At 34.7% G+C, this 27,713-nt stretch overlaps 1 protein-coding gene across 1 annotated transcript in view; it reads left to right on the forward strand.

Annotated features, from left to right (window-relative positions):
* The window catches only part of Pfas (phosphoribosylformylglycinamidine synthase), a 43,333-nt gene extending 15,876 nt beyond the window's left edge, over nucleotides 1-27,457 (forward strand). The window contains 12 exon segments of the mRNA XM_072529385.1: nucleotides 157-366; nucleotides 4,340-4,513; nucleotides 4,932-5,330; nucleotides 10,608-10,861; nucleotides 11,185-11,551; nucleotides 13,257-13,445; nucleotides 14,848-15,050; nucleotides 18,065-18,185; nucleotides 18,188-18,203; nucleotides 20,292-20,593; nucleotides 24,117-24,415; nucleotides 27,091-27,457. Coding sequence (XP_072385486.1) covers nucleotides 157-366; nucleotides 4,340-4,513; nucleotides 4,932-5,330; nucleotides 10,608-10,861; nucleotides 11,185-11,551; nucleotides 13,257-13,445; nucleotides 14,848-15,050; nucleotides 18,065-18,185; nucleotides 18,188-18,203; nucleotides 20,292-20,593; nucleotides 24,117-24,415; nucleotides 27,091-27,432 — 2,876 coding nt within the window. The 3' untranslated portion in view covers nucleotides 27,433-27,457.
* Nucleotides 27,458-27,713: the final 256 nt, after the last annotated feature.

The raw sequence follows: 27,713 nt of genomic DNA on the forward strand, positions 1-27,713 counted from the left end.
AAAAATTTTATTTATTTATAAGTAGACTTCATATCGAATACTTTTGTAGACCAATATCTTAATTTTTACTACAGACAAATCATCTTTCAAAAACGCTAAGAATTAACAACTTAACTGTATTTATTAATACTATTACATCTTTGTTTTGGGTTTTAGATTACGATTTACCATGGGAAGACAAAAACTTCTCTTATCCATCAAACTTTGCTCCACCTTTAGAAGTTCTGGTTGAAGCAAGTAACGGAGCCTCAGATTATGGTAACAAGTTCGGTGAACCCTTGATTTCCGGCTTTGTAAGATCCTTTGGTCTAGTTGATGCGGCTGGAGAGAGAAAGGAGTGGATTAAACCTATCATGTTTAGTGGAGGTAAATTATTGTTGATGTTTATGTAATTTCCAATTAGATTTTATGTAGTTCTAATTTATGTAAATGTATTTATTTAAATAAGCTTACAGTACGATAATATCTTATCAACTAAACTTAACTCATAACAGCGATGCATATATACACCAAAAGTATTATTCTAGAATCATCTGGAGTGGTCCATCTCTATTCGCTTCGTCGGTAGCGTCTCGAAGGCAGCCGCTATTGAGAACGCCATCGATTGTATAATCTAGATTCATCCTTCTGAGAATTGTGACACGTATCACACGTCGGAAGTGTGCTGCTTCGTTACACTGCTCCCCTCTTAGATCTGAACATGAAGGCCCAGGATGGTGGAACTCTCCAGCTATGCATAAACCCATCAGCAAGAAACAACAGTCTTACTCCTGTCTTTGAAGGACACGATCTCTTCGGGTTAATGCAACACACAGTAATTCGTACGCTGGTTTCTCGGAAGATCACTTCAAGCATGCTTCCGACAATCTTCCAACCAATCCACATTTTCTAGTGCATGGCCTATCTTGGGTAAGACCAAATTCTTGATGTCATAATTGGTTCTCGATTTTCTTCAAATTAGTTAGAGCACGCCATATATCCTCGTAGCTTGCCTTGTCTGTATACGACTTCCTGGTCACCGTATACAGCAAAGATCGAGTACCATCTTCTAATCTCATCTCATCTCAAGATCTTTGGCAACACAGTGGGCTGGAGAGACGTTATGGGGAACAATAAAAAGAACCTGCTGAACTTCTGTGGTCACGCCAAATCTAGCACTCTTTCCCTCTGCGTAATTTGACATAAATTCATTAAAGCTTGGTCTACGGTCATTTTTGATCTCATGTTAAAGGGTTCGTGCTTTTCCTGTTTCATTTGAGCCAGAATAAGGTGCAAGACTATTTGGGTGAACTACTTTTGGTTTACCTTTCGGCAACTTCTTAATCCGGTATATTACGTCATTTATTCTCTTTTTAATTCCATACGGACCTCCCCATTTTCTTTGCAGTTTAGGAGACAAGCCTCGACGACGTTGGGGAGTATAAAGCCAGACAAGATCACCCACTTCATAGCTTTCATTCCTGTATCGAGAATCATATGGATCTTTCATTCTGTCACTGGCTAACTGGATGTCTTGTCGGTCAAGCTCATGAATGTTGTTCATTCTTTACTTCAGACGGTCGACATATTCTTCGCTTACAACATGTTCTTCGAAAGGTCTGCAGCCAGACTCTAGGTCGCAGGGCAAATGAACTTCACGACCCAACATTAGGCAGGTTGGAGTCTGGCCTGTAGTTTCCCTCACGTCCGAGCGGTGGGCCATTAGGAATAAATGAATGTGCTGGTTCCAATCTCTTTGATGTTCTGATACAACTTTGGATAGGTGTTTACCCATAGTTTGGTTCATGCTCTTGACCATTCCATCTGATTGAGGATGCAGGGGTGTCGTTCTGGTCTTATTGACACCAATCAGTTTATAAGCGTTTTGGAAAAGGGTTGACTCGAAGTTTCGCCCTTGGTCGGAGTGAATCTCCAAGGGAACACCAAATCGGCTAAAGAATTCTTTAACAAGTACCTCTGCAACGGTAGCAGCTTCTTGATTTGGTATCGCATAGGCCTCAGTCCATTTCGTAAAATCATCCATGGCTACCAGGATATATTTATTTCCATCATTCGTTTCTGGAAATTTACCTGCAATGCCGATTGCTACTCTTTCCATAGGACTACCAACATTTTACTGTTTCATGGGTGCCCTCTTTTTTCCAACTGGACCATTACTGGTTGCACACAGTTCATATTTCCGGCACCATCTTCTTAGATCATCTTTACAGCTCACTCAATAGAACCGTTCTCGAATCTTTTGCAGAGTCTTCGTAATACCAAAGTGTCCACTTGATGCACCGTCATGCAACTACTTTACTTTTAGGTACTTTAGGTAATAGTACTTCTGACACTTTACTTTTAGGTACAATCAACTGAAGCTTAGATTCTGTACCATCATCGTTCTCAAAGGTTCTATACAGAAGATCATCCTTTAGCACTAGACAATTCCATTGGCTCCAGTAAGACTTGACTTCTGGACTACATGCACTAATGTATTGCCAAGTAGGTCTCTCACTTCGATGTATCCAATCCAATACTCTTTTTATACATGGATCATCTTCAACCTCAACGCTTGAGCGTCTTGTAGCTGTTGAGGCTGCCATTGATCATTAACGACGGTGGTTCGTCTCACGGGACAAAGTCTTTCTTCTAATTTAAGACAGTGATTACAATTTGCACTGCATGGTCATCTTGACTGAGCATCTGCATTTGAATGACTTTCTAGCCCAGTGTTCGATCTGTTCTAGCTTTCTGACTGTTGTATTATTTGCTTGCAATTTACGGCGAATGTGACCTGTTCGCGTCTCTTCGGCATCGTGTTATGAACTACTTTCCGTACGATTTTCGTCCAGATATTTATCGTTTTGTTTGTCGCTCTCTTCAGAGGTTCGTACTCGATAGCTCCGTGAAGCTTGACTAGCTGTTTCGTGTTTCAATTCAATGGCGAGCGCTTCATCTAAAACTTTCGGTCTTGCTAGTCGTAAAGCTTTCTGTAGTTCACTGTCTTTCAACACATTGATGAAGGTATCTACAGCAATTTCTTCTAATATTTTGTCTGGTGCCTCCGGATAAGCCAACAGCGCTACACGAGCAACATCTGGTTCAAACTCTTTGCAAATTTTCACTTGCTCGTTGAATTCTACTTCTTAGTTGTGATTTGTAGACTTGTTGTAGATGGGCTTGTTTTGTTCTGTACAATGATTGGCTGTCGCAATAGCTTCAAATTGTCTTAGGTATATGGACCAAGAAGGCTTGCCATCAAATGGTGACAATTTGAATCTTATATTATGCGTCGTTTCGTCTCTCAGTGATTCTTCTTTTACTACGGGATCTAAAACTACTGCATTAACTGGTGTTAACTTCTTTCTAGAAGTTTCTTCCATCATTTGAGAAACATTTTCAAATTTCTCGTCGAATCTTCTAGAAACATTTTCGAATTTATCATCAATTATTAGAGAAACGTTTTCAAATTTTTCATTTATTTTCGTTACGACTCCTGCTGATTGAAAATGAAATGTATCTGTATGTTCGCGTTGCGGTGTCATAAGAAATTTTCAGTTCTTGGCAAGTTAGATGCCGTATTTACATAAACGGGCCTGCCCCCCTCCTCCACTCTGGTGGTAGAGGGTTAAGAAAAGAAGGCACGTAGGAAACAATGAAAATTCCAACTAACATGCTTAATATCACTAATAAAAATCAAAGTTATTTTCGGATTTCTTGATTTTTTTTACTAAACACCTATGCTGTGTTTATACCACTGACATCTGGTCACAGTTGACCAATTAATTATAAATTCTTCTTATTACTAAATGATACTTGAATTCTAAGAGCTTAATCTTATGGTGTCCTCTTATTTTATCTAACAACTATGCACTATAGCGTATAGATAGCTATAGCTATATAGCTAACATAGCACTAAGCTCTGCTTTTGCACTAATGAACACTTTACCCTAACTCAAAATGGTTTTCTTCCTTTGAGTCTTCTTTCTAACCCAGTATTATCGTGGAGCTAAAGAGCCTCGATGTTTACATGACTACGGGAGTCATTTTTCGTGAGTACCTGCCATCTTCTTGATAGCTTTATCTACTTCTTTTCTGATATACCAAGGAGCATCGGGCAAGACGTATGTATAATGTTTAGTCAAGTAACTCGTTTTTCTGCCTTCATCTATAATATAGTATCAATTTGACGCGAAAAAAAAATTCAAAATATTAAAAAAATGAAGTTGACGATTGAGTAAGGTCATATTACGTTAAAAAATATTAATATAATATAATAAAAATAAAATATTTACAAAAAGCTCTAATGAAAGTTATGATTTTAGTCTTAGTATAATCATATATCAATATCTTCTAGGTATTGGGAGCATGGAAGCAGACATGACTGAGAAGCTGCAACCTAAATTAGGACACCAAATCATAAAAATTGGAGGACCTGTTTACAGAATTGGAGTGGGAGGAGGATCTGCTAGTTCAGTCGAGGTACAAGGGGACAACAAAGTAGAATTAGACTTTAATGCTGTACAAAGAGGTAATAATAACTGTATTCATTTTGAAAACAGGAAAATAATAAAATTGATATCAGGTTTAATGCTCGAATAAATGAACTTTGATCAAATAAAAGGCACATATCGAGCACAATTTATTAATTAAATCTTGCCCAAGTAATTGGATATGCCATTTTGGTATATGTTGCTATTTCTCCAGAGTTGTATATGTTGTTGAATATCTTTGCGATTATTGCTATTGATTCGTTGTTCATTAGTTTGAGTAGTTCTGCTTGTATATTATCAGGGCCTGCCGCTTTGCCATTCCTTAACTGTGTTATGGCGGAATAAACTTCCTGCTGTAATATTCATCTTTTGTTTATGAAATCAAAAATCTGCCGATCCGCCTTAAAACTTAATTGTTAAATTAAATTCCCTACAATAACGTTTTTATATTTTTAGGTGACGCCGAAATGGAAAACAAACTGAACAGAGTCGTACGTGCTTGCTTGGAACTAGGTTCCAAAAACCCTATCGTCAGTATTCATGACCAAGGAGCTGGAGGAAATGGAAATGTTTTGAAGGAATTAGTAGAACCAATAGGAGGAATCATATATGCCAATAAATTTGAGTTAGGTGATCCGACAATAAACGTTCTGGAGTTGTGGGGAGCCGAATATCAAGAAAATAATGCTTTGTTGTGTAAAAAAGAAGATCTGCCTCTTCTTAAGAGTATTTGTGCACGAGAAAGATGTCCTGTAAACGTTGTAGGTGAAGTAACCGGCACGGGAAGAGTAGTTCTGGCTTTAGACGAAAGCAAGGCTGTTACACCGTTTAATTTGGAATTGGAACATGTATTAGGTAAGAATATTATACTAGCTGAACAGGCAAACTTCGTACTGCCTTAGAATTAAATAATGCGTCTAAAAAATTAACAGAAAATAAAACAAAAAAAAAATTCAACATATGCATGAAAAAAGGTAAATCAATTTAATGCTTTTTAATGAAAATATTTTTATCTTTTTGCGTTAAATAAATATTCAACGATGACGGTTTTCTAAATAATTGCCCATGCGTGAAACATGTAAACTCTAAGTTAATTCCGCAAACTTCCAACGGTTGGCTTTGTGATTTGTTTATTGTCATTGCAGAAGCCAAAAGCACGGGAAATTGTAAACGTTTAAAACCAAATGGTACGCCATTTGAAATCATCAGTATACGCGGGATCAAGACATCCTCTTCTTTGTATTTTTTCTTGATGATCGTTGTCGCAATGCCATTATTCATTAACCTTTTCACAGTGAGTCTCATTCCATTGCACAGTAAAGTTTTATTAATGTTACGCAGCATAATGATAAGTGATTCTACTTTTAATTGTAAATTGTTAGGTGGGGGTCCAGGCAATTCCAATGAATTCAAAAACTCTGTAGGATACTTGACTACATCATTCTGATTTAGAATCCTGTCAACTGATTTGAATGAAAACAAATTTCTTGGAAGACAATTCAGAGTAGGATATTTAACCGAATATACATATAAAATTCCATAAAAATCGGTCAAGCCGTTTCGAAGGAGTTGGGCAACTAACTCTGTAATACTAATAACTCTGTCACACTAATTTCGCTATTAAAAAATAGGGGTTGGCGATAGAAGGATGAAAATTAAGGGTTATATGTATTGTTTAATGCTACATCAAAAAAAAATAATAAAAATAAAAAATTTTGTCCAAAAAATAAAAAAATATATTTGGAATGGATCACCCTTAAGGGTATAAAAAGTAGATCACCATCAATTCTCAAACCTACCGAATATAAATCTAAAATTTCATCAAAATCTGGTGAAAATTAAGGGCTATTGGATTTCTTAATTCCACATCATAAAAAAATTTGGAAACAAAATAAAAAAATAATTGGAGTGAACCACTCTTACCCCTTACGAGTATGAAAAAGTGATTGTCAGCGATTATCAGACCTACCGAATATACATAGAAAATTTCATAAAAATTGGTCAGCCAGCCGTTTCGAAAAAGTGAGACAACTAATTCTTTGACACTAATATGAAAATTAAATAGGGATAGTAATATTAGGGTGAAAATTAAGGGATGTATGTATTTTTTAATGCCACATCATAAAAAATAAAAAAAAAATTTGTTCAAAAAATAAAAAAAAATGTTTGATAGAAGGTTGGTGATAGAAGGGTGAAAGTTAAGATGTTGTGCCCACCGTTACCACTTAAAGGTATGAAAAATAGATATTCTCAGATCTACAAAATACACATGTAAAATTTCATCAAAATCGGTCCAGCTATTTCGGAAAAGGAAGATTTTACATGGCAATAATATTCGGTGTTCCCAAGCGGTCACCTAGCCAAGTAATAACTGCAACCGACACTGCTTCCTCCTCCTTTTGACCTACTATTAAACCTATAAGGGTAATTTTTGGAGATTTCCAAATTCTAAAATAATTTTTAATTATTTAGAGACCTTTGTAATCTGAATTTATCTTAATATTAAAGCTGGGATTATTATTTTTTGTTTTTATCCATCGTTTGGGAAAATTTATCCACATATGTAAATAGTGACCTTGTGGAAAACATTTTTGAAGTGTTAATTCCATTTTATTGATTACCTGTAGATTCAAGACTATTTCTAAATATTTTGTTTTGCAAATTGTTTAAAGAAATTTACCTTTTGTAATATTAGTATATTAACCTTCCGCTACCGGAGGGGGGTACAGATTGTACCCCAAATTCGATTTTTCATTAATAATTTTTAAAAATGTTGGAATTTTGTTTAGCTGTTCTAGTTACTTCTCATTATGTGTAAAAGCATATCCAACCATTTGTTTTCAATTTGACATATTTTTACCTATGAAAAGTGCAGCACTGTGCTTGGGGTACAAGTTGTACCCCCTCCGTCAACCGCGGTACAGTTCATTGCGGTCGACGCCACTGACTAAACCAGACGTTTTGCGCACGGCATCAAACCTGTTGTTTGCAATAACACACAAATCAGTTCTGTGGATGACTTAGTGCTAACATACCGTTTTAGTTTATCCATTTGTGATACACGATTTACCGATATGTCGAAAAAACTAAAGTTAGACCTTCGGAAAGAACAGGATCGTGAAACTGCAGTGCAGTGGTTAGAGGAAAGTAATGATGATTACCTTTCTGAAAGAGATAGTTTATCGGATGATTTAGAATTAAATGATAATTTAGAAGTAGCGGAATATGAGCCTCATATTCTGCAGGTAATTTTTCCTGATTCCACATTTATTTCCAAGAATGGTACAGTTTGGAAAAATCGTCCTTTACGACAAACTAGATGTCGCACAAAAAACTTGCTCGAAAAACCAGGGCTTACAGAAAAATCTAAAAATGTCGCTAAAATTAGTGATTGCTTCAAATTATTTGTAGATGAAAAAATTGTAGAGATCATCGTCAAATGTACACACCAAAAAGCGGAGAAATACTTTCAGGATTGGAATGGGAAAAATCCTAATAAAACAAGAACCTGGTTGCCCACTGATTCAGTGGAAATTTATGAGGTCTTGGGACTCTTGATTACGGCGGGTGCGCTAAAAGCCAATAGGGAACCAGTGCACTTTTTGTGGTGTCGAAACCCTTTGTGGTTGCTATGTCACGCGACCGATTTCTAGATTTAATTTCACTTATGCGATTCGATGATTTGAACACTAGAGAAGAACGTAGAAGTTCTGACAAACTAGCAGCTGTTAGGGAAGTGTTTGTTTACAAAGTTTGTAGAACAATGTAAAGAAAGTTTTAAGTGCCACTCTCATCTAACTGTTGATAAACAACTTGTAAGTTTTAGAGGTAAGTGTCCATTTAGAGTCTACATTAAATCAAAACCAGCCAAGTATGGCATCAAAATATGGGCTCTAGTTGATGCAACAATCACCTATGCTGCTAACCTTCAGATTTATACTGGAAAAGATGGTAACAAACCAGAAAAAGACCAGGACAAAAGAGTAGTACTTGATTTGGTCTCATTTCTAAAAACTGATCATGCCATCACTACCGATAATTTCTTTACCAGTGTTCCCTTGGCAAAACAACTTCTAGATCGACAAATAACATTATGTGGAACACTTCGAAAAAACAAGCAGGATATCCCTCCAGCCCTACTACCCAATATTTCTAGACAAGAAAAGTCCTCAGTTTTTGCCTTTACTGAGGAAATAACACTGGCGTCTTACGTTCCTAAAAAGAATAAGGCAGTAATTTTATTGAGTACAGAACATAACGACGATAAAATTAGTGGAGAAGAGACGCACTACAAGCCAGACATAATCTTGCATTACAATTCTACAAAAGGTGCCGTAGATACTATGGATAAGATGGTAAATGAATATTCTTGTAAAAGAGCCTCTAAGAGATGGCCATTTGTTTTGTTTCAAAATCTTCTAGACATTGCAGGTCTGAATGCATACGTACTGTGAACGACAAAGAATTCCATTCAAGCGTATGAAGCTTCTCACAGACGCAGAAAATTTTTACTAAACCTGGGTCAAGAACTTATAAAGCCCCATGTCGAGAATCGCGAAAACGACGCCACCATCTTGAAATCCTCAGGGCGATGTTTACTTTGTCCAATCAAGAAGGACCGCAAAAGCAGAAAAACGTGCAATTCTTGTAAATTCTTTGTTTGTGCTGAACATCAAACAACCACAACAATTCAAACAATAATATGTACAAAATGTAAAGCTAATCAAAAAAACGATAATTAATTTTTTCAAGACACCATATATTTTTTTATTGTTACTTATATTCAATAAAAAATACTTGCATTTGTTTTAATTATGTTTTAACTAAAATTATTGCATTATGTTAATATTTAATCTATAAAAATGCATGGGGTACATAATGTACCCCCTCCGTCAACTACAAAACAACTTGACCCTTCGGTAGCGAAAGGTTAATCGTAGGCAGTGGAGTAGATTTGTAGTGTTGACCGTCGCGACGCCATCCGAGGCACAAAAGACGGGACGTCCCGATAGACTGAAGCTGATTACTGTACGTTGTCTCGGTACGAAGTGTTTCGTATTTGTGAGGGTAAAAATCTGCATCTACAACTTCTAAGGGATGGTCAACGGTTCGTGAGCAAGTGCATACCAATAAATCACTCTATTGTATTGCGATTTTGAATGGCAATAATTTTAACTAAATGTTCACAGAAATATGATACTTTAAAGCGGTTTCTGTGTTTGCGTGACGTAGTTTCCAAAAATAACAAAAGAGAAAGTCAAATTCTTTGAACTTAAAAACAGACTAAATCTGCTAGCCAGTTTAACAATGAAAACTGAATAACAGAAAACAAATTAATTTTTAAGGCAAATAAGTAGTTATAATAGACCATTAAATAAGATCACATTATAGTAGAGCAAAAGAAAAATATTAAGTGTAAAAATTTTATATTGACATATTTTTTGTGGACATATTTAATATGAAAATAATAATATATACTTTCCCAAATACAAATCGTTCACTTATCAATAATTTTTGAAGTATTTTTTGAGAATAACAACTGAAGAATTTAAGAAACATCTATTTACGAACATGTTGACTTCTGCATAAATCTCTTTATAATTTGCATATTTCCAAAAGGAGAGTAGTAATTATCCTCCCAACAAAGCTCTTCGAAAGATTTACTTTTATATTCCTTGATAAAAGTTATGTAATGGATAAAATCACTACAATTTAATTCACCATAATAGTCTATGCTGTTCGTTATACAGAGCACAATACCATATTTAGCATTATCAAACTGAATGCATTTTCTCACACTTTTTCAATGTTTGCAAGACATATATTACGGATGTTCCTTCACTTTGTTTAAATGTTTTTGAACACTCTTGTGATTGTTGACATACAAAAATGACTACAATTTTGAAACTGTACTATAAAGATGTATCCATGTCACTGTAGTTTTTTTTATATAATTTTTGATTCGATTTATATTTATCCCTAGTTGAATTTTTCTGATATGGTTATAAGTTGTGATAGTAACTATATTTCATTTTAATTGGATATTAAATTGTTTAAGCACAGAGAGTAACATTTACTCAACCAAAAAGTATTTTACCTGTATCTTACATACTTTCAATTCGTTTGTTTCAGGAAAGATGCCTCAGAAAGTTTTTAAGTTAAATAGACACAAAGTAGCCAGTAAACCAATCGAGTTCCCAAAAGCCCTTTCGATATACCAATCTCTGCTGCGAGTATTAAGGTTGCCATCTGTTGGCAGCAAGCGGTACTTAACCAACAAAGTAGATCGGTGTGTTACAGGTTTGATAGCTCAGCAGCAATGTGTGGGACCACTACACACACCTTTAGCTGATGTTGCTGTTACAGCGCTTTCTCATTTTGGACACGTAAGTGCTTTAGTCTGTTTTTGTGTTATTTAATTAAAGAGTACAAATATTTTGTTTACTTTTGGTAGTCAGAATTCAAATAAAGGGTAATTTTAAGGGTAAACGTTCTAAAATTGTTCGAATCAAAGGGCAAAGGAAAACTAGGTATTAATATTCTACTCTATCAGAGGTTCCTTGACTGAATATAACTGCAAATTAAGTCTAAAATAGAGAATGCTATATAATCTGAACACCACACAAATAGTTTCAGAAATCTTGATAATTTTCTAAAGCAATTTCTGTGTTTTCTTAAAAATGATTTAAAAGTTTTCTTCCAATTACAGGAAGGTATAGCGTCATCTATTGGAGAGCAACCTATCAAAGGTTTGGTGAACACCGCAGCCGGTGCCAGAATGACGGTTGTTGAAGCTTTAAGCAATCTCGTATTCGCCGGCATAACCAGTTTACGCGACGTCAAATGCAGTGGTAATTGGATGTGGGCTGCCAAGCTCCCCGGCGAAGGAGCAGCTCTTTATGATGCATGCAAAGCTATGTGTGACGTTATGAGTGAGTTAGGAATCGCTATCGATGGTGGAAAGGATTCTTTGAGTATGGCAGCTAGAGTTGGAAAAGACACTGTCAAAGCTCCAGGAACTTTAGTAGTTTCTACTTATGCCCCCTGTCCTGATATTAGAAAAGTTGTTACCCCTGGTAAGTTTTTATTTTGGAATCATACTAGCAAAGAATATAGACGCTTATAGAAGGGTCTTTCACTGTCATTTTTTAGCGTCGGCAAAGATTATACACATGTTTTAAAAAAAGAATCAGAGGTGGATCAAGATTTAGTTCCTTATTTGTACCACTAGGTAGCGGACATGTCAGCGCTATTACTGCTTCTAAAATATGAAAGAGTGAGACAGCAAATGCAACTTTAAATATTTTTATATGTAGATGCCGCGTGGTCATAGAATAGCATTAAATTTTTGCGTTTTATAAAATTTTTTGAAGAAAATAAAATATTTTAACTTTTAATAAATGAATATTTTTAGAAAAAATATTCAAATTTTTAATTTAAATCTGTATAAATCTACAAATAATATAATTAAAACTCTCTTCTTATAAACTATAAATAAAATTAATTAAAAGTCAATCACCGTGAGAGAAAGCCCAAAAAATTTTAAAGCGTTTTGATCAAAAAACAATTCTTGATCTTGTTAGTACGCTAGAATTGCTGCACATACACCAAAGAATTATTTTTTACGAATTGAAAATTCGAAATTGTGAAGTATAATTTCGGATTTTTAATTTAAAAAATAAATAAGTAAGTCTCAAATAACGCCTCTCTAGTGCTTAACAAAGAAAGATGAGAAAAAAGGCAAAAATGGCTGCTGGGACATGGATTATAGCAAATCCCAAGAAAACCAAAGCAGCAACAATCGAAGATATAAAGAGACTTCGGGAGAATACTATCAGCCCCCTCGTAACAGAATCGCTAAGAAACCAAGGGGCTCTAACGAGCAGACTAGGTCATAAAGCACCGCGACAAAAGTATTCAGAAAGGTGGTAGCACACAGACACCATCCTGATACTCAACTAGATCGGGCTCAAGAAAATTTGATCATTAACAAACTGGGGCAAGCACTTGACGAGGCTTATATCGGAGGTCAAAATAAAGTTCTGCAGTTCCATAAAACATCGTTTAGCGAAGGGACCCTGTGGGCGAACTGTGTTAACGAGTATACATAAAAATGGACGACTGAAGTGGTGAAGACTATTGAGAGCCTGTGGGAGGGAGCCTGTGGAAGTTTCGGCGAAATGGAAAATTTCAAAATTTTGTAAAAAGTTTTATTGAATACTTTTTTAAACAGGACAGTATTGTTCAATGAAATAGTTTCGAAAGTAGTCTAAAAATTTAATGAAAAGTCCTGAGAAAATGGAATTTTTGGTTGAATATATTTTAAAATTTTTTAAAAATGTTTCGTAAATTTTTGGGCCGGAAAACAGTGTAATAAAAAATTATGTGTCGGTTTTTCATAGTGTTATAACAAACCTATTTTTAATTAAAAGTTATAAACTTTTATTTATATGTAATAAAAAAATAAATACTTTGAATATTGTAAATTTCATACCTTTTTAAGTTTTAAAATAAAAATTTGATTAAGCATGGATGCATAAGTTAAATAACTAGCTCCGTTTGTACTTCTTTGCCACTTCCCCTATAACTATATCATTCATGATGGTGTCAAGCCGACGGTCACGGTTTGAGTTTATGCAGTCGCCCCCTTATGGAGTGTTTTGAAGTATAATAACCATAACCAAATCGCCCATTTGAACTGTTCTTCTATATGCGTCTATATTCTTTGATACTTATTTTATTTATTATGGTAACAATATTTTAAATAAAAATATTTTTTAGATTTCAAAGCGCCTTCTATGGGAAAAACAGGAACAATTCTCTTCGTAGATCTTTCCCGAGGTGACAGTAGACTTGGAGGTTCGGCTTTAGCTCAAGCATTTGGTCAACTTGGAGATGAATCTCCTGATCTTCATAGCGCTGAAGAATTAGTAAACGCATTTAATGCAACACAACAGTTAATAAAAGATGGTAAGTACAATCTTATAAACAATTGGTACAATATTTAAGAGATAAAAACAAATTTATTTAATTTGAACAGATTAAAAATTATCTATAAATCCTCAAACCCTAGATTTCTGTATAATAATGGCAACCATTTTATCAAAATCTTGAATCAAGCCAGAAGTCAAATACATATAAATTAATTAGACTGCTATAAACATTATGTATAAAAACTTGCCAGTAAAGTGGGGTAAATCCGAACCAGAATTTGTAAAGATTTTTCAAACTGATGTATTTTGACAAAAGTCAAATACATATCTAGCGAGAGAAGTCAAACCACAGACACAAATAACAAACACAGAAGGGTCCTAGAGAGGTAGGGATTGAAGTAATGCTTAGAATTTATAATAAAATCTGGGCCTCCTAAAAGTGACCAAATGACTGGGGTTAACTCAATTTTATTCCCATATATAAACAAGGTTCACCGACAGATGGCAACAATTATCGTACAGTAGCATTAATATGCCGAGCAAAGTACTCCCCACTATCATTAATGAAAGACTAAAATAGGTACTATTCTCAGTTTTACCAAGAACAATGCGGATACCAAAACATATTTTCCTGCCTTTTTGTGGATTTCCAAATCTTTCCTTAGCCTGTTTCTCAGCTATTAATCTTAACTTCACTTTGTTTTATTGCGTCTGCTGTAAAGCTTCCATTCCAGAATTCTGGAACTCTGTACCAGCTTGTACGGATCTACTGGTTGGATACCATATATTTTTGGAGTCACTTTGTAGGGAGCAGATATTACTTGAATAAAAGTAGAACTTTCCTCAGCACATTTAAACACGCCTTCATCAGGAGATTGAATTGAATGATTATACTAGGCTGTAAACCAGCTTCCTCGATAATTTCTTGAGATATTTTATTGTCCTTGGTTTATTTTACCTCTAGTCACCGTAGGAGGCAACATCGAATACTGGATCGGGTACAACATACCTAAAAAATGAATATATACCAGCTTTTCTGAAACCATTCCCAATTATTTCTGCAGACTTCTGCATCCGAAGAAACCAATCGTCAAAATATTTATGCCAGTCCGAGATAGTTGGATACGAAAGCAATCACATAGTGCCAAGTTAGGACAGTATAGCCTTAAGTGCAAGATGGCTCACCAAATCAATGTTTTTTGCCTCCAAATACGCGAATGTTTTGTTTTGCCTCCAAATATGTAATATGTGTGAGAACAATATTCTGATGAGCATTGAACTGAGTAATTGGTTGTCTAAAAATACTTATGCTTAAGATACATGTCGCGCATATGTTATAGAAATCATATTTGTTGTGATAAGTATAATCTAGAATGTGGAATATACTTTGAGTGAATTCACCAAGACTTAATATATACATTTTATAATTTCTTTTTTAGATTCAATTTTGGCAGGACACGACATCAGCGACGGAGGCTTAATAGTATGCCTATTAGAAATGTGCTTCGCAGGAGTGTGTGGTATGGAAGTTGATGTTCAACATAGACAGGGCAAACCACTCAACATTTTGTTTGCCGAAGAAGTTGGATGGGCACTGGAAGTTTTGGATGAGGATGTTGCTCACTGCCTGAATGTGTTTTCGGTAAAACTTTTTAATTTTTTCCTTCTTTAATATTATTTATTATTACCAATTATGTATTGACAGCAAACGACTAAAGTTTGTTATGACGCGAGGCGTTGGGAACACTTTAGTGCTATACGTGATTCTTGTTGTTAGAGTTTAAGCTGTGTATGAATGTTGTATGAGTACATACATCACACAAGAATCACATAAAAAAAATAGGAAAAGTGTTTCAAGAATCTGAACTGAAGTGCAACTGAAAACAACACGATAACCCAGAAAACACACCAGGAGGACGAGAACCCCAATCAACATGCAAATTGGAACATTCTCAGAGACAATAAAGCAAATGACAAATAAAGTACCTAAAGGCACCAGACATCGATGAAATAACGAAGGAGATGCTACAATATGGTGGTGATACATTATTAAAAGAACTAAATATCCTCTTTAACAAAATAATTGAAGTGAAAAAAATACCATAAATACCAACACCAAAAAAGTAACCTACGAAACTACGGAGTTTATTATTAGATAAATGCGGTACTAAAACGTTTCACCATAATTCTAGCCAAGGAAGTAATGTCAATAGGAATCTGTGAACAACAACAAGGTTTCAGAAAGAATATAGATGTAATATTTATAATCTGCCAAATAGTAGAATAACAAGGTAGATTTCATGTGTTTTATGGACTTAACTGTGGCCTTCGATAGAGTTAGACTAACTGATATAGTAACTTTCCTGCAAAAGATAAACGTTCATTCTAAAATAATTAAAGTAGTTGAAGAACTAAGCACCCAGAACTACACATGGGTAACAGTGGAAAAACAAGTTAAGCAATAGAGTGCCAATGATAACCGGAATAAGGCAGGGTGCCAGTCTAAGCCCCGTATTATTTTATATCATAATGGATGAAATTATAAATTAGATAAAACAATCTGGAAAATGATACAGAATGGGTAATAAAGAAATAAAAATACTATGCAGATGATTCAGTCATTATCTCAAAAGATGAGGATAACTTACACAGACTTCTGTATGAGTTCGAGCAAACAGCAAACAAATTCAACATGCCAATATCTGTAAAGAAAACAAAGGCCCTTACAGTATCTAGATAACCCAAAATATGTAAATTCGCAATCGCAGTACAATCAGAACGTAGAAAAAGGAATGTGATTCAAATACCTGGTCGTAAATATAACTAGTGATATAAATCTAAAGTCGTAAGTAAGAGTAAGAGCCCGATTGGAAGAAGAAAGAGAGGAAGACCCCGAAGGTCATTCAGAGATGAAATCGACGAGGCTATGGAGAAAAGAACCCTGCGAGATGGAGACTGGAATGACAGGGAAATTTGGAGAAAACGGTTGAGTGAAGGAAGACAGTGAAAACTGTGGAAATCCTTAGTAGTAGTAGTATATAAATCTAAAACACAGACTAAGGACCTAAACAACAAAAGGCGCCACTAATATCAGCATATATTTCAGAGACATATTTTGAAGAAATAAATACACCAGTACCAGGAGTAAAGTAATAATTTATCAAGACATGCATAAGACCGATTATGACCTACTCAATAGAGACCAGAGCGCAAAACAACAACCAAGAGAAGGTTATAACCACTGAAATGCAAACATTAAGAGAATAGCAGAATATACTCTATATAATATGACCTTAAAAGCAATGAAGAATTAAGAGATTTGACATCCAAGGTGTAGTACGATGGGTAGATAGACCGTATTAACAGTAGCAACGTTTATAGTATCGTCTGCGCAGGTATACGTTAAGTTGATACTTATTGCGCATTAAAATCTTCTGCGCATAGGTATCTCACACAAAATCAGCTATTCTATTTAGGAAAGTGGGATATCTCTGTAGCACTGCCCGTTTTTAATGGGACTTTCCCCATGAATCAGTGGAATATCCTACCGAGATACTTCACCGAGATATCTTCATGGATATCCTATCCAGGATATCTCACTTATTTTTTACAGGAGAGATTCAGATCCGATATTCTTATTTAATAAAATTCTGATATTGAATGTGTGGGATGGCATAATTTTCAGAAAATGAACTAAAAACCAACACTGCGAAGCTCTGTAACTTAGAAACAATTGATTTTTGAGTCTTGGAGCACTGGAGAACTTTTGATCAACATTACCAAGGCAGCATACCTCTCTGCAAAGTTGCAGCCAACTAAACTGAAAGAAAAGTGCCGGGACACTTTTTGTTGTTTCATGAATTGTAACGAGTCCCATTTTTTTAGCTTATAACATCTATACTTCATCTAATTTACTTATCGTTGCACGTCATCCGCGTCACAGCCCGTGAGGTCACATGATACCAACACAAAATATTTAGGCAGTAGGTGTGTTCTTTTTTAGAATCACTTTGCCGGGTACATTGGCATTACAGTCACTAGACATATTTTATTATATATACGTAGAAATAATATTTAAAGATTTCTATTAATGTTAACTTAAAGAAATACATAATAATATGTTTCATTTAATTTGTATAAATGGATTATAAAGCGTTTTTATGAAGAACATTTGTTCGGAACACACTGTAACTGTAATCGAACGAAGGTGATATTTTGGCATAAATTAGTAACACTTATTTGACAGTTGCGGTGTTGACTAATTGTTATTAAGTAATGAAAAAAGTGTTGCTTTTGTTTAAGTATTCCATTTTACATCTTTATACGACGCATACAAGCGGCTCAAATTGTTTTTAACAAGATTATTTTTTAATTCTTGTTTTGTTTCTATTTATTTACATTAAATATTAATTTGTTTTGTTGTATAATCCACTTTTGCAATAATTATGTGACCTATTTGATTTAAAATGGATTCAGGATTTTTTTATACTTTGACAACTATGTCAACTTCGATCTCTGCCAATGATAATGACGTGCAACGGTAAGTAAATTAGATGGACTATAAATTGTATACACTCTAAACGATATCAAATAAAACAAATACGAATACATACATAAATATCTTTAATAATAAAAGTATGTTTTAATCACTTCTAGAATCACAACGTGCCAGTATTCAAAATAGGAAAGACTGTTGGATACGGAATTAAATCTAAATTTGGAATCATAGTTAACAATGCTTGCCTAGAAAGTACAATTCTACCCTTGATGAAGCTTTGGAAGAGACTAGTTATAGGTGAGAGTTTAATTTGATTATAATTAGAAAAACGTTGATAAGTTGTCTATTATTTCATAAAAACTTTTATTTAAAAAATCCTGTATAAAAGGTATATATATTCTAAAAATGCCATTTCGGGTTAGATTACAAAACGTTTTCGGGCTAATAAGTCCATCATTAGTGGAATTACCAGGTATACAACTGATAGTTGCTATCAAGGACCCATAGAGACATCTTGGCTCGGGTTAGCAATCCCAGCCTCGTAATTCCAACCTCGTCCAAGTATTGCATACTGATCCTGGTAACGTGCGGTCGCGCGTTGTCCCGCATAAAAACGGCGTCTTCTCCAAGCCCTGTCATGGTGGGCATAAGATGTTCTTCCAGAATCTCCGTAATGTACCTTCGTTCAGTTAAGGACCCATTTTCGATGAAGGGTAATGCTGTGCGGAAGTCGGAAGATACATCTTCCCAAGTCATGACTAAGCCTCCACCAAATGGCATTCTTGTAGCAATGCAAGCTTGTGAAAATCGGTCACCGGTTCTCCTCCAAACCCTTACACGTCCATCGGATCCAGTTAGGCAGAAACGGGATTCATCTGTTAATAACACTTTGCTCCAATCGTTAATTCCCAATGCGCGAGCAAATTATCGAGGAAAAGCTAGTCGTGCAACTCGATGCGCCCGGCGAAGTGGCGGGCCTGTAGCCATTACCCGAGAACATAGTCCAGTAGAACGAAGTCTTCTCCTGACTGTTGCAATGCTAACATTGCCATTTCGTACTTCCTGTAGACGATTTCGATGCATAACCGCAGTCGAGGTCCGGTTTTGTAAAGCCTGAAACACAAGGAAACGGTCATCTCGTACCGTGGTCGTTCTTCTTTGTCTAGAGCCAGTTCGTCTGGTTAGCAAACCCGTCTCCTGAAAGCGTTGAAGCACTCGTTGAACCGTAGAAAGGCTTACGCCAGTAGTTCTTGCGACTTGCCGTTGAGTGTGAACAGTCAAAGGCATTTTTGGCAAAAAATACACAATAATAAACACTAATAATGGCACTAATAAACACTAATGGTGGCAATAATAAACGTTTGTTTTTTGCGTTTGAACAGAAAGTCGAAGCACAAATGAGACATTTTAAAACAAGCGCCAGTTACAGGTACCATTCATTTTGGGAAGTGTGCACTTTTCCGCGAAATCGGTATTATTTTAATTCTTTGGTATAAAGGAAACCGCTAAGCCGATAACAATTCTCACAAACATGCATTAGTTTGTATTTGTATTATTATTTACGATAAAGCTGGTTAAAAATGAAATATCGGTGATTTTCAAGGTGACCCGGATTTTATGATAGCGAGTGTATTATTAATTGATATATAAAATAAAATACTTGTCATTCCTTTTCTTTATAAATGAATAAATATAACTCAAAACAAAAATTATATACCTAGATAATAATGAAACTATATATAATTCTTTCTAAAAAATTTCCGAACTAAACATATTGCTCAGAGATTAAAAACGGACTGACTGTAATCGAGTTGTACGAAGTTTTTCGTGAGAAACATATTTCTTAGGTCCTTAGATTTTATTTAAAGTGGTTCTTTTCACACCCAGAACTAATTTATTAAGAAAATGGGGACTTTTTAAGTACACACACTTGACGTATTCGAAGCGATAAAAATAATAATTTCTAGACAGAGTCAACTGAAAATACAGTCTCACCAAAAGTTTTAAATTCAAGAAATTCAAGAGAAATTAATTTGCCACAATTTCAAGAACACATTTTGATATTTGAAAATAACAGAATTAGAGATTAGAGAAAATAAACTGGGGTTTCCTGCAGTAAAGATGTTTCATTCTCCCTTAGCTACTTAACATTGAAAAAACTTAATTACCAACGCCCTTAACTTACAACAGAGCTCATTGTGAATATATTCTTGAGGGATATAAAGAAAATGTAAACACTACTATCTTACAATGACATAACGTCAACATATTACCTATCAACATCCTTTATTTCCACTACACGTTATGAGTTATGTTGCTGTTTTGAGAATAACACGTATAGAAAAACACGGTAGAAACCAAGAAAGTAAAATTATTTTTGTTTAGGTTAGAATTACATCAGACTATCAAATCCTGTGCCGATTCGGAATTCCATGGCCTTCCAAGTCGAACTGGACCCAAATACGTACTGACGTTCGATCCTGACCACGATCGTACTGTAAAAGATGAATTAGTTCCCGTGGCTGTGATAAGAGAAGAAGGAACAAACGGAGATAGGGAAATGGCTGCAGCTTTGATAAGAGCCGGGTTCAAAGTGTGGGATATTACCATGCAAGATCTATTGAGCGGTGTGGCCACTTTGGATAGGTTTAGGGGAGTGATATTCCCTGGAGGTTTCAGTTATGCAGGTACTAATAATATTTTATTATTTTGAAATAAAATGCCATCTTAAATTAAATAAATAAATAGACAAAAAAATGTAACAACATTGTTGTGACTGTCTCTTGTCCTTAACATAAGACAAGAACCAAACTTCTAAGTGGTTGATTATAAAAGATTAATTAATCCTTGTCGAAGCAGGTACAATTCGATGTTAAAGTAGTAGTAGATTGCGAGTTTAAATATTTTTATTTTATTTGGGCACTATTTTATAATTATTTTTGTTAAAAATTACTAATTTATATTTAAATGGGAATAAGCCACAATTAAAGGTTAAAATACGTTTATTGACGTTTCAATTTCCACTTCGGAAATCGTTCTCAAAATACAAACATTAGTAAATTAAATAAATTTTGTTTTTTGTTACTTAGTGAAAAATTCTTCTAATAATTTAATTTTATCTGACTCATCTATATTGACAATTCAGACATACCTTATACATTTTAAAGTAGACGACTTTAAAATGATATTGCCAATATTGTTGAGTTGCGTTCCTGGGACGACTTTACTTATAAGATAGTTCATTCGATTACATGAAATCAACTTTAACTTGAGAATATCCGTCAGAAAAGATCATATCATGTAATTCGTCTTTAAAAAGACAAATACATGCCATGATGACAGTAAAATTCTCCTGTTAGTGATTCCATAGTAAATTATGAGGGAAAAACCAGGAAAAAAACCTCATAATATCCCGAATAAACACCAAATTCCGATTTTATATGTTTGTTATTTAAAAAACATAAATGATGTATTCTCTATATGTTACTGACTTACCAATACTGGTATTTTTCTTTTAATAACTTCCTCTTTCAATATGGGTAACCAGATCCTACTACATTCTGCCGAGGAATTCGCGACACAATTGGTCTCATTTAGCATAATTAGATTAAAATCGGAATTTGGTGTTTATTGAAGGTAAACTAAATGCACGATCAAATACTTACCATGTCGGGATAGTATTATGAGGTTTTTTTCCTGGTTTTTCCCTCATAATTTACTATGGAATCACTAACAGGAGAATTTTACTGTCATCATGGCATGTATTTGTCTTTTTAAAGACGAATTACATGTTATGATCTTTTCTGACGGATATTCTCAATTTAAAGTTGATTTCATGTAATCGAATGAACTATCTTATAAGTAAAGTCGTCCCAGGAACGCAACTCAACAATATTGGCAATATCATTTTAAAGTCGTCTACTTTAAAATGTATAAGGTATGTCTGAATTGTCAATATAGATGAGTCAGATAAAATTAAATTATTAGAAGAATTTTTCACTAAGTAACAAAAAACAAAATTTGTTTAATTTACTAATGTTTGTATTTTGAGAACGATTTCCGAAGTGGAAATTGAAACGTCAATAAACGTATTTTAACCTTTAATTGTGGCTTATTCCCATTTAAATATAAATTAATTTAAAATGCCACAAGAAAATAGCTTCAGAACAATATTAAAAATTACTAAGTTTAAAACTGGTCGCTTTGCTATGTCGGGTATACACGATAATACGTGGTGAAAACCGACAAAGAACCAGCAATTTATAGCAATTTTAATAAGGGGAAAATTTAACAATCGTTGCCTTTTATTTATTTAATTTAAAGCAATTAATTTTTTTTTATGATTGACTAAAGAAACCTTTTAGTAAAAACAGAACGATAAAAAATACAGGTGTATGATTTATGGCTTAGTTTCGTAAATTCAAAGCAATCAAATGTTTTTTTATGATCGAATATTAAGAAACCTTTTGTAAAAGTAGAACGACAAGTATATGACTCGAATTGTTTCGTCATAACTATAAAAAGGATTTTAACCTAGATTGCTTACGCAGAAATTAGCAAAAATTTATGCAGGTGTCGATTCAAATTGTTTGTTTTGGGCCGGCGATTGCTCTACAGGTCGGCACCGCAGAGGTATTATGTAAACAATCCTTTTCTTATATATGAGGTAAAAGCTCAAAGATATTTAACGAAAAACTCGACCTTTTTGCGATAGAGATATATGTATTAAGAAAGATAATGAAAGAAATTATAGTAGAGATGCGTACTGTGTACTATTAAATAAGAAATATGTTAGTCGAGAAAGAAATATATACAAAGCAGTATTAAGAAAGTAATATAGTTTGTCGGTATGTTACAAGGCTGTAACAATATATTTCGATAAATTTTGAATTAAATACTTAATTTTTTATCCTGAACTATACTGTTGTAGTAACTGCTTTAAAGAATCAAACACGTGTTAATCTTACGTGAGAACTCAGGGTTATAAGGCAGCTGTTCTAAGATTTCCCACTTCATACACCCAAGCAGAGCTTGAACTTTAGTAACACATAAATTCTTTGGAAGCTGCCTTACTCTGCTGCAGGTTCTTATGTAGGACCTAAATTGACAACTAAATGCTGTATCACATGAAGTAACATAATTCCCCTGCATCCCATGGGCACTTTGGTACCACATCTCGGGATTGGAGACCGCGGGAGCCGCTTAAGTAACCTTAGTCCCGCAGTGTAGTTTCTACTTTGCACAAAGGCTTTTGCACACGCTGTGTGAGGGCGCTTGTAGTTCCTATTCCCTTTGGCGGCCAATTAAGGCAGTCCACCACATCCTAAGTACCTTTACGTCGGCCACGGACTGACCAATACCATATATAATGAGGTTTCAACGAACTAGTATTTATGGATTACATTTTACCTTTTTCTTTTAGTGCCTTATCCTCATTTGACGTTAGCAATCACTGTAGCCCACAAAGCCTTATATCCTTTAGGCTTCCGTAAACAATTCCGACGAAGTTTTTCTGGTACACTGCCTCAAGTTCGTAAGCCACGAAATACGTCGTCTACCTGGTCACCTTTTCCTTTTAACTTGGACTGTGGATTTCTGCCCACGTTTTACCTGTCTTCTGCAATTATTCTCCACTCTGTCTATTCTGGTATTAGCGTACTTCCGAACTAAGTTTGCCAGTATCAAAATTCCTTGTTTAAAGATCGGAGTGTCCATCCAAGCTTCTCGATGTATTTCAGCTAGACACCAGCACGAAAATGAAGTTGGTTTTAAATAATTGTAAATTTGTTTCCCTCATGGTTACCAAAAATATATCTTCAAGAAATTACCAAAAATCTAAAAATTCATGTTTCAAAAGTTTGATCATATGGCAGTTCTGTAAAAAAGTACCATTAAAATGTGTAAGCAGTTTATCTTGATACTATGGTAGTATACATAGTTTGCTGAATCATCTGGCTTTTCGTTTCGTCTCATTTCACGTTTATAGTTGTAGTGTGACAGCATACAGTTGTGTGATAATTTTAATATCTTCCAGGCCGTTCTCTTTAAAAGACAAAGATAATCTTTGTTAGACTAAAAGTATTTTGATAATTTATGATTAGTTATATTTGTATATTCACCCTTAAAAATTATTTGGCTTAAATAAACCTAAGACTTATATCTTGTAATATAATAGAAATTGACAAACATACAAAATATTTTTTATTTTAGATGTATTGGGCTCTGCTAAAGGATGGGCGGCTAGTATTCTATTCAACAAAACCGTCCGAGAACAGTTTGACAAATTCTTTGCCAGAAGAGACACGTTCAGTTTAGGAGTATGTAACGGATGCCAATTGATGGCTCTTATCGGGTGGGTTGGAACACCTGTTAATGAAGGTACTAAACCAGATATAATGTTGGAACATAATTTGTCTGAAAGATTCGAGTGCCGCTGGAGTACGGTCAAGATAGAAAAATCCAAAGCCATAATGTTAAAGGGTATGGAAGGGTCTTCATTTGGTGTGTGGGTAAGTCAATCATTTAGGTTTATATCTAATATTTCTTTGAAATTTATGACTTACTCTTTTTGATACATGCACCTAGTATTTTTTTATAAGTTTATAGTTTACATGCAGTCTATAATTGGGAGTAATGTGGTCAAAAAAATGGATATTTGATCCCATAGTGGTTTGATATTTTATGTATGTATATTCCAATTTTTTAGCGTTTTTACGACTCCGGGTACAGATCAGTGAATTTGCTTTAATGATTCGTACATACTATATCCCTATCGTATTTAGCCGTCTTCTTATACTTCTTTTTGGCCCTTCAACTTTAGTTGTAGAGTCTTGGCTGCGTTTACTATTTTCATTCACCCTTTCCGGTCTTGTGCAGCAATCTCCCATTGTTGTACTCCAATCTAACGTAGATCACTTGTTGCTGCATTTTTCCATCTTTTACTTGGACGGCCAACTGACCTTCTCTCCAATATTATTCTTTTATCGGTCTCAGTACATGTTCTGCCCTTCACAAATCGTATCTGCGTTGCCTTAATGAATCGTACAATATTTTCTTCTCCATAGACTCCATGAACTCCCTGGTTATGTACAAAGCCCGAAGATCGTCTGGTGATTCATTTGCGACTAAGGATGATACGACAAAATACGACACTCGACATCATTCCGTCTTTAGACGGAGAGCTAGTAAATAATCAGTAAGATTCTATCGAGCACATGATATTTTTGAAGCAAGTCTTCTTTAAATCTAGGCTTTGGACGGATGGATAAAACCCTACGGTTCTTTTCTAACGTTGCTCTGATACCAACGATCGTCTGGATGATTTTCCGTTCTAAGACTATGTATTTTGTTGTTTCACGCTGGTTCAATGTCCATGTCTCAATTCCATTATTATGTTATTAGAGAGTGAATTACAGTTTTATATAATCTTGTTTCAGCTGTCTTTCAGAGCAATTTTGACCTAAGTAGTGTCGCTAGGGAATAACACTCTATTTTCACAACTATTTTCGGCGTTTATCACTGTTTCCAAGTATTTGAAACATTCGAAATTGTTTTCATTTTTCGAAATGTTTTGTCTAATTCTTAGTCTTGGATTTTTAGCAACTACCACCAGTCAATTGAAAACGGAAGTCCCGAGCTTATCGGTGATATCTGAGAAACTCATAGGCGTACGAAATTTAGTTTTTCTAGAATACTTAATTTGATGAATATAATTTAACTTGTCTTTACATTTGGTTTGTAACATTACCTGATTTCGCGTAAATGAAATAAAATAATGGCGCGTTTTTATGTGTTATCCCCTGTAGGCCCCATCAAACATATATATTAAATTAACATAGCTGCTATTACAGCACAGTGAAGAAGTCAATAATTGAAGACTTGAAGTAAAAAGGATGTAAGGGCCAAGAATTAAGAAAATTTGGTAAGACCGAAAAAGTGATGTACCTATTTGTCAATGCCTTTAACATAAATAAAGATCAAAGTGTCTGGACTATAAAAAGCGCCGCTTTTGGCCGGAAAAGAACCTGGATTCAAACAACATAATTCGCACTGGAAAAGTATACCCGGTCAAACACATGCCAAAATTTTTATTGGATGGATATGCACTAATAGGGTTGAATTACTGTGAAAAACAAGCAGAAATCTGCTCACAATTTTAACACGCTTTTTTACTGGACATGAGCCTGGAACTCTGCATACAATGGGTCTGTTTCATGGAGACCTAAGCTGCAGATCTATAGCAAAGAACTTGAAATAGTTAACTATATTTTTTATGACAGGTGGCAACCATTTCTGGGTCACTAAAGGAAAGGTTTTCACTTGTGTGTTTACACATCTGGAAAATGGGATAAATAATTCCCCTTCGTGTGTGCCTGCCTATAAGTTTTATTAGTAATTCTGAATTATTTCGAATAGCTTCAACTCACTTTTATTGTAGTAATACATTAATATAATATTTAATATACATTTAGTACCATCGTAGACGAAATTTACCAATGTAACAATAAAACACTGAAAACTTTGTTTTCAAAACTTCCACAAAATTTATTTTAAATTCTTATCACTACAGCTGTTTCGGCTAATTGCCTTTCTCAAGTGATCTGTTTTTGGCATGGGTTTACACTTTATAGTCTCTAATGAAATAGGTTGAGGAGGGGAGAACTGTTTGTCTCAAGCCGGTCATTCAGAATCTGTGTTTTTTAATTTGTTAATTTCCATAGATTCTAACAAAGATAGCTTAAGGCCTTTATTTTGAATCTATGGATTTAGAATCTAGAATCTATGGAAATCAACAAATTAAAAAACACAGATATAATTCTGAATGACCAGCTTGAGACAAACAGTTCTCCCCTCCTCAAAATATTTCATTAGAGACTATAAAGTGTAAACCCATGCCAAAAACAGATCACTTGAGAAAGGCAATTAGCCGAAACAGCTGTAGTGATAAGAATTTAAAATTAGTTTTGTGGAAATTTTGAAAACAAAGTTTTCAGTGTTTTATTGTTACATAAAATGAATTTCCATCAAGTCACGGTCGAATCCATCAATTACGAAATTTACCAAATTTAAACTAAGAAGGGTTTCAATAATATTAAATGTCTGAACAACAATGAATAAATTTCGCATTAATTTCATCAGTCTATATGATTTTTGACTAATCAATTTTATTAATCACGTGTTGTAGGTTGCTCATGGAGAAGGTCGATTCACGTTCAAATCAGACACCATCTATGACCAACTGAAATCCGAAGACCTTGTCGCTTTGCGTTACGTAGACGACAATGGTAAACCGACTGAAATTTATCCTATGAATCCCAATGGAAGTATTGAAGGATTAGCGGGAGTGTGTTCCGAAGACGGAAGACATTTAGCAATGATGCCGCATCCGGAAAGATGCGTTCAACCATTCCAATGGCCGTACATGCCACAAAGCTGGGTACATTACAAGAAGAGCCCATGGGAGAAGATGTTTAGAAACGCTTATGAATGGTGTAGAAGCAATAAATTCCATAATGTTTATTATTAAGTTTAAAGAAATGTAAAAAAACAAATATTGTCGATATTTCAATGAACTTTCCGAACCATGGTCGCACATCGAGTAAATATATTGAACGCTCATGACATGTAGGTCAAATTTTATAACGTTTATACCCATTTTGAGGTTATTATAGTTAATATGTAGCGGGAATTAACAACAATTGAAGGGCTGAGTGGATGAAGGAGGTATGTAACAAAAAGTAAGTTTTGAGATATTTGACCCCAAAGTTTTCATTGTAGAACTTTTTTGTAGTTATTGGTTTTCAAATG

The sequence above is a fragment of the Diabrotica undecimpunctata genome, chromosome 4 (genome assembly GCF_040954645.1).
Source record: "Diabrotica undecimpunctata isolate CICGRU chromosome 4, icDiaUnde3, whole genome shotgun sequence".
In the NCBI taxonomy this organism is placed as follows: Eukaryota; Metazoa; Arthropoda; class Insecta; order Coleoptera; family Chrysomelidae; genus Diabrotica; species Diabrotica undecimpunctata.